The 12,988-nt window shown below is 36.2% G+C and overlaps 1 protein-coding gene across 1 annotated transcript; it reads left to right on the top strand.

Moving 5' to 3' along the window:
• Nucleotides 1-4,492: 4,492 nt before the first annotated feature.
• On the top strand, nucleotides 4,493-8,399 carry LOC107948020 (uncharacterized). The gene is made up of 6 exons (XM_016882504.1): nucleotides 4,493-4,853; nucleotides 5,064-5,128; nucleotides 5,501-5,561; nucleotides 6,505-6,635; nucleotides 6,907-7,205; nucleotides 7,670-8,399. Exons 1-6 carry the CDS (start codon nucleotides 4,493-4,495, stop codon nucleotides 8,397-8,399), a joined length of 1,647 nt encoding a protein of 548 aa, XP_016737993.1.
• Nucleotides 8,400-12,988: the final 4,589 nt, after the last annotated feature.

Genomic DNA, 12,988 nt, shown 5'->3' with positions numbered 1-12,988 from the left:
CGGAGTCTCCCATTGCCATAAGCTTATGATTTCCCCATAGTTTTAGTTCAAGTCGTGAATAATAATAATAATAATAATTTATTTCAAACTTGAATAGATAAAAAATAGATTAAATTTTATTATTAATTTTTATAATTTGCAAATTCTGTGCATTTACGTTTTAGACTTTAATTTGGTTATTTTTAATTTTTAATTTTTAATTTTTAATTTTAGTCTATCATTAAATTAAGTTATGTATTTCTAAAATCTAATGCGATAAGTATATTATCATATATGTAATGTTATGTCAGCGTGCTATTTCCACATATTACTCACTAAAATTCAGTTAATGGTTTAACAACTATAATTTGTATCAAAACTGAAATTTCAAAATTCAAACAAGACAAGACTTAGAATGATCTGATTTAAGAATATAAATTAATTTTACAATTATATGCATAATACTAGACTAGTAATTTAATTTAACCAAATAAAGTTAAATGCTACTATTTGGGTTTTTCAGAATTCGAAAAATACATGAACTGAAATTGACTAATTCAAAAAGCATAGAGACTAAATTCGCAACATTTGCAAAATACAAGGACTACTAGCAGAATTTAACCTAAAAATATGGAAAAATCAAATTGAATATCTTAATTATCTTTTTTTAATATCATTTTTAAAATTTTGCATCAAATACATAAATCAAATTTCTTAAACTCAAGTAATTTAAATTTTTTTATCTCAAATCAAACTTGAACTTTTTTGCAGTCAAAAGGGCTGTCAAAAAAATGTTTTTTTTCACCCCAATGCAAAAGTTGAAAAGTGCTTTTAGAAAGTACAGTAAAAAAGGACTTTTAAAAAATACTTTTGAAAAATTTAATAGTGCTTACCATTTCAATCAAAAAGTGCTTTTGAGGAGAGAAAATATTAATTTTAGACATTATGTTGTAAAGTAGATGATTTAGTAGGGGATAAAAAGTTAACTTCATTGAAAAATACTTTTCCAAAAGCCAAAAGCTAAAAAATTAAAAAAAAAATTAGCTTTTTGGCTTGGGCTAAAATCTTAATTTAAAATCAATGTTTGGTTTGAGAAGCTGCTTATTTATAAAAGAAAATTTGTTTAAAATCAAGGTTTGGGTTGAAAAGTACTTTTCAACCTAAATGGCTTTTGGGTTTGAAAGTGAAAATTATCAAAATACCCTTATTTATATTAACTATTTAAAATGTATATAAAAATTAGATTAATTTATAATTTATATATCACTATATAAAATTATTTTTATATCATTTATCATTATATTAAATTATTTAAATATTATATAACTTAACTAATTTTTAATTTCTACTATCATGTCTAAAAATGACATTTTAACTTTTAACCGCAATTTTTGGTAATAATAATGAACACAAAAAACTAATAAACATACTTTTTAACAATACTTATCTATCACCATTTTAAAAGGATAAATGCTCAAATTGAAACCCAACCTTTTAGTAATTGCTCACGAAAGGGTCAAAACTCAAAATGCTCATATAAGGGCTTAACTTTTATAGAAGTGCTCAAATGAAAGAAAAACGTTTCAAAGTGATCAGATAAGGGTTAAACTTTTTGAAAGTACTCAAATAAAAGCCTAATCTTTTTGAAAGTGATCAAATAAGGGTTTTATAAATGTTGTATATTAGGTCTGAAATTAGGCTTTTATTATTCTTTTATTTTCAAGCAATATTTGGTTCAACTTGATAATAATCTAGAACGTCATATTTTTATGTGCTAATTATATATTTATTTTGAGTATGATGCTACTAATTTGGGTTATTCATGGTCTTTTATCTTTTCGGGACTAAATTGGAGGCAAGAGAAAATTTAAGGGTAAAAAGGCCAATTTGAAGATATAATGGGCCAACATGCAAAGAAAGAGAGAAGTGGTGCCAAAAATGCAAACATGGAAGACCCAAGGACTAAAATGCAAAAGAAGAGATTTTATAGCACAAGACTCTATTTTAATTTCAATTATATTAGGATAATTATTAAGGATTTTTATTTAGATTTAATTCTAGGATTTATTTTCATTTATCTTTATTTATCTTTAATTATCTTTATTTATTTGTATTTATCTTTTAGAATTTCATTAGAAATAGACTAGGTTTTCTAGTACTATAAATAGGGGATGGAGTGGCACATATTTGACATCTTTTTTTCCTTTTAACACTCCCTCTCCCAAAAACTCTGTCTTTTTGTTCTCTCCATATTTTCTTCAATAAAAATCCCATAACTATTTTATTTATTTCTTTCCTAAAAATCATGAGCCACTAAACCAATCTAGCCGAAGGTTGTCAAAATTTCCCAAAAAGGTTCATGAGGCTTAGAATCTGTGCTTAGCCTTCTCAACAGGGTATTCATCGCTTCTTCGCACTACGAGGTTGACGCTTCCATCCATGTCCCTTAATAGGTGATCTTTTCAACTTGTGCAAAGAACGACCGCTTTGTACGTTTTGGGAAGATTACACAGTCGGTCCGTTGGCTTTCTGCGTCAGAGGTTGGCGAATCAAAGAGACAAAACAATGTGGTATTCACTGTTGGGAAGTGGTGATCTAGCAGAAGATAGTCCCACAAAAGCAATTATTGGCTAGAGTCAGGTTCTGCCAAATCTTAAGTCTAAATCTTTGGAGCTGGTGGTTGTAGGCGTCCTCTTCCACTATAACTGGCTTATCCTGCTCGAGAAGGGTTATTTAAAAGTCAATGATTGAACCCAAGGCGGAACGAGACAACCAGAGGCTGGAATCTCACCACATAATAAACTTTCTTTTTTCCTAACTCTATTTATTTTTCCTCATTTTAATTTCTGCAATTTATTTAATTTTGCAATTTCAATTCACTTTAAATTCTATTTTTATTTTTCCAGATTCTTAATTTTATTTTTTTATTTTTCAGGAACGCAGGTTTTCTTGGCTAAGAAATTGTCTAGGATTTCAAGAAATGCGAATTCATACAATCTGGTCCCTGAAGATTCGACCCTACTTCCCCTTTACTGTTATTTTTACTATTTTATAGGGAATAGGATATTTTTGGTGCTCTTAATGACACATCAAAGTTTGGCGCCGTTGCCAGGGATCGGTAACGTACTAATCTTGTTTTTTGTTTCTTATGACCAGATCTGCTCCAGGAACTCTTGCGTTTGATTCAGAGATTGAAAAGACTGCAAGAGCCAATCGCGAGAAAACAAAGCTAAGGAAAAAGCAGTCAACGGTGGTTGGGACTCAAAGTAATCCACCGTCAGAAATCAGAATCGATGACGAAGCAGAGTCTAGGGTTAACGAAAACCCTACTCAAACTTTTGAAAGAGAAAAAGTAGAAGTCGATTCCCCAGAAGAAGTACTTAACGCTAAGGTTGACGAAAACCCTAATTTAGCACCTCAACCTATGGCTCAGACAATTCGGTAACTGGCCGAAGCGCCGATAGAACAACCACCACTATGCATCGCGTATCCTACTATGGATACAGATTTTGAACTAAATTCAGGCTTAATCCAACTTCTACCAACTTTTCGTGGGTTGCAAAACGAAAATCCCCATAAGCATTTGAAAGAATTCCATTTGGTTTGCCTTAGTATGAAACCTCAAAGGGTAACTGAGGATCAAATTAAACTGTGTGCTTTCCCTTTTTCCTTAGCAGATTCTGCTAGGGAATGATTATTTTATTTACCTCCTAGATTTATAACAACTTGGGCTGATCTGTCTCGTTTGTTTATTAACAGGTTTTTCCCAACGTCGCGTGCAGCGGAGTTAAGAAGAGAAATTGTGGGAATAAGGCAAAAAGACGCAGAGTCTCTGTACGAATATTGTGAGTGATTTAAAAAGTTGTGTGCAAGTTGCCCACAACACGGTATAATGGAACAGTCTTTGCTCCAGTACTTTTATGAAGACCTGAAACCCATGGAGATGAATATGGTAGACGCCGCTAGTAGAGGAGCGTTGGTCAACATGACTCCACAACAAGCAAGAGACTTAATCTCCACGATGGCTGCAAATTCTCAACAATTTCGAGCCAATCTTGAATCCCCTAGAAGTGTTCATCAGCTAAGTAATTTAACCTTAGAAGATAAAGTTGATAGAATTGCTAATATTTTGAATTCTCTTGTTGCAGAAAAAGTAAAGACAGCCCGGTCATGCGGAATATGTGTCACCCTTGAACATACAACTGATGTATGTCCCAGTTTGAATGATGATACTATGGCTCATTTAGATGCTCTGGGAAATTTTCCTTGGCCACCACAAAGGCGATACGACCCTTACGCTAATACCTACAACTTAGGATGGAGGGATCAACCTAACTTAAGTTATGAGGCCAACACATGATATAACCAGCCATACCAGAACCGAATTCCACAACAGCCACGAGATTCAGGTAATTCTCTAGAAACTTTGGTCAATAAATTAGCGGCTAACATGCTTGATTTTTAACAGAAAATCAAAGCGTCTATAAGAGAATTGACCACATCAATTGAGAAGATGAGTTCTCAAGGGAAGCTACCGTCACAAATAGAACCAAACTCGAGGCAAAACGCTAATGCAGTCACGCTGCAAAGTGGAAAGGTACTGGAACCAATTCCTAGCAGAAATCTTAGCCAAGAAATTGCTCAGGAAAAACCTGAAAATGATGAACAGGTCCTAGCGAAACCCCCACTGCCAAAAATCCAACCTCCATTCTCAAGACGATTAAATCAATGTCGAAAAAGTAAAGAAGACAAGGAGATCCTCGAAACATTCAGGAATGTCGAGATCAATCTACCACTGTTGGATGCCATCAGACAGATTTTGTGGTATGCCAAGTTCCTCACACATCTTTGCACCAACAAACTAAAACTAATAGGTAATGAAAAGGTAAGTGTTGGTGAGAATGTATCCGCAGTGTTATAGTGAAAAATGACGGGAAAATGCAAAGATAGGGGTATGTTCGCTATACCATGCAAAATAGGTCATTTGGGGATCAAGAAGGCCATGTGTGATTTAGGGGCCTCCATAAATGTTATGCCTTATTTTATTTGCGAATCACTTAACGTGGGTTTTTTGACGAAAACAGGTGTTATAATTCAGTTGGCAGACAGGTCTGTTGTAGATCTCGAAGGAATCCTTGAGGACGTCCTGGTAAAAGTTAACGAACTTATTTTCCCTGCAGATTTTTATGTGATAAAAATAGAGGAAGATAACACTACTAGATCTTCGGACCTCCTATTGGGCCGACCTTTCCTTAGTACCACTAGCACTAAGATCGACGTACGAAGCGGAACCCTTACGATAGAATTTGATGGGGAGATCGTGAAGTTTAATATTTATGATGCCATTAGCCATCCAAGCGAAATTTTGAGCGTAAATCGTGTCGACATAATTAACTTATTAGTAGATGAGACTTTTAAGTTGATTTATGAAGATAATTATGAATTTATATATGATGACTATGAATTTGTTAATAAGTTATTGTCTCCGTCAAATACTAAACTTTTACCTTCTATTGTACAGGCTCTAAAATTGGAATTGAAATTACTTCCTGAACATCTTAAGTATGCATTTTTTGGGAAAGGTAATACCCTATCAATCATAGTTTCCAACAAACTCTCTAAGCTCGAGGAAGAAAGTTTGATCCAGGTATTGAAAAGTCATAAAGATGCGATTGACTGAACCATTTCCGATTTAAAATGAATAAGCCCCTTGACATGCACACGCAGAATCTACTTGGAGAAAAACACAAAACCGAGGTGAGAGGCCCAAAGGCGATTAAACCCGAATATGATAGAGGTGGTAAAAAAGGAGATAATCAAGCTGTTGGATGCTGACATAATCTACCCCATTTCTGATAAAAAATGGGTAAGTCAGGTTCAAGTCGTGCTCAAGAAAATGGGTGTGATAGTAAAAAAAAATGCCGAAGGTGACTTGGTACCAACTCGAGTCCAAAATGGGTGGCGTGTCTGTATTGATTATAAGAAGTTAAACTCTTACACTAGAAAAGATCATTTCCCTCTTCCTTTTATAGATCAAATGCTTGAACGTTTATCAGGTAAAACTCACTTTTGCTGTCTTGATGGATACTCAGGTTTTTTTTCAAAATTCCAGTAGCACCAGAGGGTCAGGAAAAGACCACTTTTACATGTCCATTCAATACTTTTGTATACAGAAGGATGTATTTGGACTTTGTAACGCACCAGCCACATTCCAGATATGCATGATGAGTATATTTTCTGAATATGTGGAGAAAATTATTGAAGTTTTTATGGATGATTTTACTGTGTATGGAAATTATTTTGATGAATGCCTTAAAAACCTCACAATAATTTTGAATAGGTGCATAGAATTTAATCTTGTCTTGAACTACGGAAAGTGTCATTTTATGGTAGACAAGGGTCTAATTCTAGGTCATATAGTTTCTACCGAGGGAATTGAGGTAGATAAGGCCAAAATTGACATTATTAATTCTTTACCATATCCCTTCACTGTAACGGAAATTCGTTCTTTTCTTGGCCATGCAGGATTTTACAGGCGTTTCATAAAAAACTTCTCAAAAGTGGCTGAACCATTATGCGAGTTATTGCAGAAAGATAGGAAATTTGAGTTTGGCTCAAAATGTAAGGAGGCTTTTGATACACTCAAGCAGAAGTTGGTGACCGCTCCTATAGTGCAAGCACCAGATTGGAACTACCCCTTTGAAATTATGTGCAACGCAAGCGAACGTAGTGTGGGGGCGTGTTAGGGAAAAAGATAGATAAAGAACCTCATGTCATTTGCTATGCCTCAGAAACCCTAGATGCTGCACAAAGCAACTACACTACTATGGAAAAAGAACTCTTAGCAGTTGTATTCGCTTTAGATAAATTTTGATCTTATTTATTGGGATCTAAAATGATTATTTTTTCTGACCGTGCAGCTCTTAGTACTTGATTGCAAAGAAGGAGGCGAAACCAAGGCTCATTAGATGGATTCTGCTGCTCCAAGAATTTAACATCGAAATTCATGACAAAAAGGGATGTGAAAACCTGATGGCTGACCACTTGAGTAGGATAAAAACTCCATTTGGTGATGTTCTTATAAAGGATGAGTTCCTTGATGAAAGCTTATTTTCGACTGAGGCTTACTGTCCATGGTATGCGGATATAGTTAATCTCTTAACCACAGGATCGTTACCCACTGAGTTAGCATGTTCCGTGAAAGACAAGCTTAGACGGGAAGCTCGGTATTACATTTGGGATGACCCATACTTGTGGAAACATTGTTCAGATCAGATAATAAGACGACGTGTTCCAGAAACTGAGGTAACCTCTATCCTTACTTTTTTGTCATACAAAAGCTTGTGGAGGTCACTTCAGCCCTAAATGAATAGCTCACAAGGTATTGGAGTGTGGGCTATATTGGCCCACAATTTTTTGCGACGCATATAACTTCTGTAAGTCTTGCGATAAATGCCAACATACAGGTAACATCACTAAACAAAATCAAATGCCCCTATCCCCAATTCATGTATGTGAGATTTTTGATGTATTGGGCGTCAATTTCATGGGTCCCTTTTATTTCTTCGTTTGGAAACATATATATACTTCTTGCAGTAGACTATATTTCTAAGTGGATAGAAGCAAAGCCTACTTGCAATGATAATGCTAAAACTATTGTGAAGTTTTTAAAATGAACTATTGTTTCTAGGTTTGGCACACCTCGAGCTTTGATCAGTGATCATGGCACCCACTTTTGCAACAAGGTCATGGAGGCACTATTATCAAAATATGGAGTTCATCATCGTATAGCAACAGCTTACCATTCCCAAACAAACGGTCTAGCAGAGATTTCAAACAGGGAGATCAAGTCTATTTTGGAAAAAACAGCTCGGCCCAACCAAAAGGATTGGAGTCTTCGGCTCAATGACACGCTTTGGGCCTATCGGACGGCGTATAAGAGACCGATTGGCATGACTCCGTATCGACTTGTTTTTGGCAAGGCGTGTCATCTACCAGTAGAACTGGAGCACAAAGCTTATTGGGCTATTCGACAATGTAACATGGAGATAAAGCCCGTAGGGAAGGCAAGGAAATTGGACATTCAAGAATTAGAGGAAATCCGCGATGATGCTTACGAGAATGCTCGTATTTATAAAGACAAAACAAAACTGTTTCATGATAGGAAAATAGCTCAGAAGCATTTCTCGGTAGGGCAAAAAGTTTTGCTTTATAACTCCGTATTAAAGCTATTCCCAGGTAAGCTTCGATCTCAGTGGCAAGGACCTTTTATTGTGACTCAAGTATTCACAAATGGTGTAGTTGAAATAGAGAGTGAAGAAATAGAGAAGCGGTTCGTAGTCAATGGCCAACGATTGAAGCCATTCTACGAGAATTTCCAGGGCTACACAATCGAAAAAATTCAGTTAGAACCACCATAGAACCATTCACGGCGTCGAGCTAACGACGTTAAACAAGCGCTTGTTGGGAGGCAATCCAATTTTTATTTTTTTATTTTATTATTATTATTATTATTATTTATTTTATTTTATTATATTATTTTATTATTTACTAATTCATTTTTGGATACTTATAAAATTCTCTTTTTCTAGGTAAACCTAAACATAAATAGGGAGAAAGGAGGAAAGACACACATGCAGCCAAACAGCTCCATTCTAGCCCTATTCCAGCCCAGAATGCCTTATTCCTGCCCTAGATAACCCCTAACCTGTAGTCAAGTAACCTTATACCTGCAGCCAAACACCACCTTTCAGCAACTAAAACACCCCAAACCCTAACATTTTTCACCTATTTTTTACCCCAAAATCTTTTTCTCAAATCCCCTAGTCGCCGAACCCATCTCCTCAACCCCTCTCACAAGTGAAGGCCGCCCACCATGGTGCGAACTCGCAGTCGCGCCACCGTCGAGCCCTCTTTCACCATGAACCACTATTGGCGCCGCTTCTCTGTTCCCCAATCAATCAATTTGAGTGACGCTACTTCTTCCTCTTCTTCTTCTTTCTTGACGCACGATGCCTTTCCCTCACCTTTCGTTTCTCCCACGCCATCGCTGAACCTCGTCGAAGTCGCATCATTCTCTTCACTCGGTGCAACGCCGACCGCGCCATCGTACCCCCCAGCGTACGCCACAGTGCCACGGTCTTTTTTGCCCCCTCCCAACAACGTGGTTTCTTCTTCTCCAAGTCACACAATGTCAGTGCTGACCCCATCTCCGTTGCCTTCCCTTTTCAATGACGAGCCCATTCTCAGCTTACTTCCACCGGTGCGAATGGAGGCACCACGGTTGACAACCCGGTCCATACAATCGCCTACGAAGGTGACCACGCCATTTGGCCCAACCAGCAACCGCAGCCACGAGCTCTACCACCGACACCATCGACGCCCTTAAAAATACCGAACGTTCTTGTAGCACCGAGAGTCACCATAACCAGCACCGTTTCCCACTCGTGGACGAACCTATCGGTCTCTTGCATCTGTTCTACCACCTGAGTGCCATTTACACGGTAGCTTAATCTTCGATACTACTACTAGCCGGAATAGGTATGATCATTTACGCCATAAACAACTCGTACCTTGCAAGTGTTTATCACTGCCTGTGTTGGATGCTTTACTTATTGGACCTGATGTTACCAATTATTTTCGCAATGTTGGTTGGAATGGAAATTTTGATATTATTCACTGTGCTTATTATGAATTGGTATTGGAATTTTACTCCACATTTCATTTTCAGTGACACGGTAATATTTCATTAGATACACCTAGTGTGGTTCGGTTTTGATTACTAGGTACCTTGCATCGTTTGTCCATTACTGATTTTAATATTGCACTATCTTTTGTGACTGAGGACTATTCTATGACCAACGATTATGAAAACAGTCTATGTACTTTTCCTGCAGATTTTGGCACGGACGAGGCCTTTGCTTTATTGACTGATAATGCCGAATCCACATATAGCCCGAAAACCTTAAAGGATTTATGGTTTCGTAACCCCGCCTTATGTTACATACACTGTTACTTGGGCTATTGGTATGCGCTTCAATTCAAACATGTTATAAATGCAAAACGACCTCTAATTTTGGGCTCTTTTATTACGCAGCTGTTATTTTCTCTGCATGGTACTAATGCTCCTATTTCAGAATTACATGTTGCTTGTCAGGCCGATTCTTTGGATGCTCGATGTCTCGACTCGATGGGACTGCTTCTTGGCACTCCATCCTCCTTCCTTTTTGTCCCTCCAGGCATTCGCACCGCACCAACTGAACGAGTCTTTCAACGACGAAATCATGACAACGCACCCACTCAAGCCCAACCTTCGATGACCGTTGAACAACGCCTTGAGCGTATCGAGGCCTGGCTCGACACTTTTGACCAGCAACTAGCAGATCTCATTGCCATCATACGCGAACGACAGTAATTACACGGGGAGTTCCTCTACACCTTTTTCTACAATTTTATTTTATTCCACATTGAGGACTATGTGCTTTAAGTAGGGGGAGTCCTCATTATTTCTGTCATTTTAGATGCTGAATTTTTTTTTGTTGCTGCTGATTTGGTTGTTGTTGCCCATATAATTTTTTTTAAGAATATTTTGCCTCTTTTCATGCCCAAGAATTTGACCACGACTTGCCCACTATTTGACCCACATGCATGATTCTTATGTACTGAGTTAATTATGATTTTGCTTGATAGATTTCATCTCCACTATTTTATTTCTTTTATTTTAAATAATTATGATTAATGAAGTTAACCTTATCTTGATTTTGGTAAATTTCATTAAGTCTACATTTAATACAATTGCATGCTTAAAATATGTTCATGACTATTAGGGTGGTTACTGAAACTTATTTTTGACACTTGATTGGTTTTCCTAAGTCCTTCAAAATTAAAATTTCGTTTAATAATAATAATGTTTCCGTGGTTATGAGTGCAGCTTAAGACGTGACTAGCTGAGTAACCAGGGTAGGGTGTTTGGGTCGTCATCCTATTTCGCGTCAAAAGGTTGTGTGACGTGTTAGGTAAAACTCCGCTAACCGAAATTAATTATCTAAGAATGTGTTGGGCTAAGTAACTGGGGTGGGGTGCTTGGCTGTCATTTCTCTTCGCGTCAAAAGGTTTAATATGTTCTTAAGAAAAATAAAAATTAGGAGTATGTTGGGCTGAGTAACCGGGGTGGAGTGCTTGGCTGTCATCTCTCTTCAAGTCAAAAGGTTCAATATATACCTAAGTAAAAATAAATAAATAAAATTAAAATTCTATAAAAAAAAAAGAAAAAAAGATGCATTAATAAAATTTGGGGACTAAAGGCAAAAATAAATTAGGTGTCTTGATAGGTTTGGTAAATTACCTAATTTTCATGAAATAACCCAAGTCGATCTTAATTTTGTGTGTGTTAATTGGAACACTTTTTCAATTTTATTTAAATCAAGCTAAAGGTTCTCTTTATTTTTCGTATGCATTTTGACTAATTTTTATAAAATTTTGGTGTAGAATTTCTTTCATAGCAGGATTTAATTTTCACGGTGGGCAGGAACCATACTTGAGGGCAAGCATGGGCTAAGTAGGGGGAATTTGATAATACTCTAGAACGTCATATTTTTATGTGCTAATTATATATTTATTTTGAGTATGATGCTACTAATTTGGGCTATTTATGGTCTTTTATCTTTTAGGGACTAAATTGGAGGCAAGAAAAAATTTAAGGGTAAAAAGTGCCAATTTGAAGATATAATGGGCTAACATGCAAAGAAGCAGAGAAGTGGTGCCAAAAATGCAAACATGGAAGACCTAAGGACTAAAATGCAAAAGAAGATATTTTATAGCACAAGAATATATTTTAATTTCAATTATATTAGGATAATTATTAAGGATTTTTATTTAGATTTAATTCTAGGATTTATTTTCATTTATCTTTATTTATCTTTAATTATCTTTATTTATTTGTATTTATCTTTTAGAATTTCATTAGAAATAGACTAAGTTTTCTAGTACTATAAATAAGGGATGGAGTGGCACATATTTGACATCTTTCTTTTTCCTGTAAACACTCCTTCTCCCAAAAACTCTGTCTTTTTGTTCTCTCCATATTTCTTCAATAAAAATCCCATATCTATTTTATTTATTTCTTTCCCACAAATCATGAGCTACTAAACCAATCTAGCCGAAGGTTGTCAAATTTCCCCAAAAAGGTTCATGAGGCTTAGAATCCGCCCTTAGCCTTCTCAACAGGGTATTTATCGCTTCTCCGCACTATGAGGCTGACGCTTCTGTCCATCTCCCTTAATAGGTGATTTTTTCAACTTGTGCAAGGAACAGCCGCTTTGTACGTTTTGTGAAGATTACATTGTCGGTTCGTTGGCTTTCTGCGTTAGAGGTTGGCGAATCCAAGAGACAAAACGGTGTGGTATTCGCCGTTGGGAAGTGGTGATCTAGCAGAAGATAGTCTCACAAAAGCGATTATTGGCTAGAGTCAGGTTCCGCCAAATCTTAAGTCTAAATCTTTGGAGCTGGTGGTCGTAGGCATCCTCTTCCATTATAACTGGCTTATCCTGCTCGAGAAGGGTTATTTAAAAGTCAAGGATTGAACCCAAGGTGGAACGAGACAACCGGAGGCTGGAATCTTGCCACATAAGAAACTTTCTCTTTTCCCAACTCTATTTATTTTTCCTCATTTAATTTCTGCAATTTATTTAATTTCGCAATTTCAATTCACTTTAAATTCTATTTTTATTTTTCTAGATTCTTAATTTTATTTTTTTTATTTTTCAGGAATGCAGGTTTTCTTGGTCAAGAAATTGTCTAGGATTTCAAGAAACGCGAATTCGTACAATCCAGTCCCTGAGGATTCGACCCTACTTCCCCTTTACTGTTATTTTTACTATTTTATAGGGAATAAGATATTTTTGGTGCTCTCAACGACACATCACAACTATAATGTATTTTACTCTAAATACGTTAGAATTCACCTAATTTTTACTCAAATAAGGTTGAAGTGTGTGAAAAGTCCTTATTT

This window comes from Gossypium hirsutum, chromosome A04 (genome assembly GCF_007990345.1).
Source record: "Gossypium hirsutum isolate 1008001.06 chromosome A04, Gossypium_hirsutum_v2.1, whole genome shotgun sequence".
Lineage (NCBI taxonomy): Eukaryota > Viridiplantae > Streptophyta > Magnoliopsida > Malvales > Malvaceae > Gossypium > Gossypium hirsutum.
Note: the sequence above shows the minus strand (reverse complement) of the source record. Positions and strands in the feature narration are given on the sequence as shown.

Bases quoted from the DNA above. Each gene is read 5' to 3' on its own strand.
- LOC107948020 (XM_016882504.1), top strand. From the start codon at position 4,493: ATGAGTTCTCAAGGGAAGCTACCGTCACAAATAGAACCAAACTCGAGG. The intron at 5,562-6,504 runs GTAATACCCTAT...TTGGCCATGCAG, and splicing joins GTATGCATTTTTTGGGAAAG to GATTTTACAGGCGTTTCATA. The intron at 7,206-7,669 runs GTATTACATTTG...TATTGTTTCTAG, and splicing joins AAGCTTAGACGGGAAGCTCG to GTTTGGCACACCTCGAGCTT.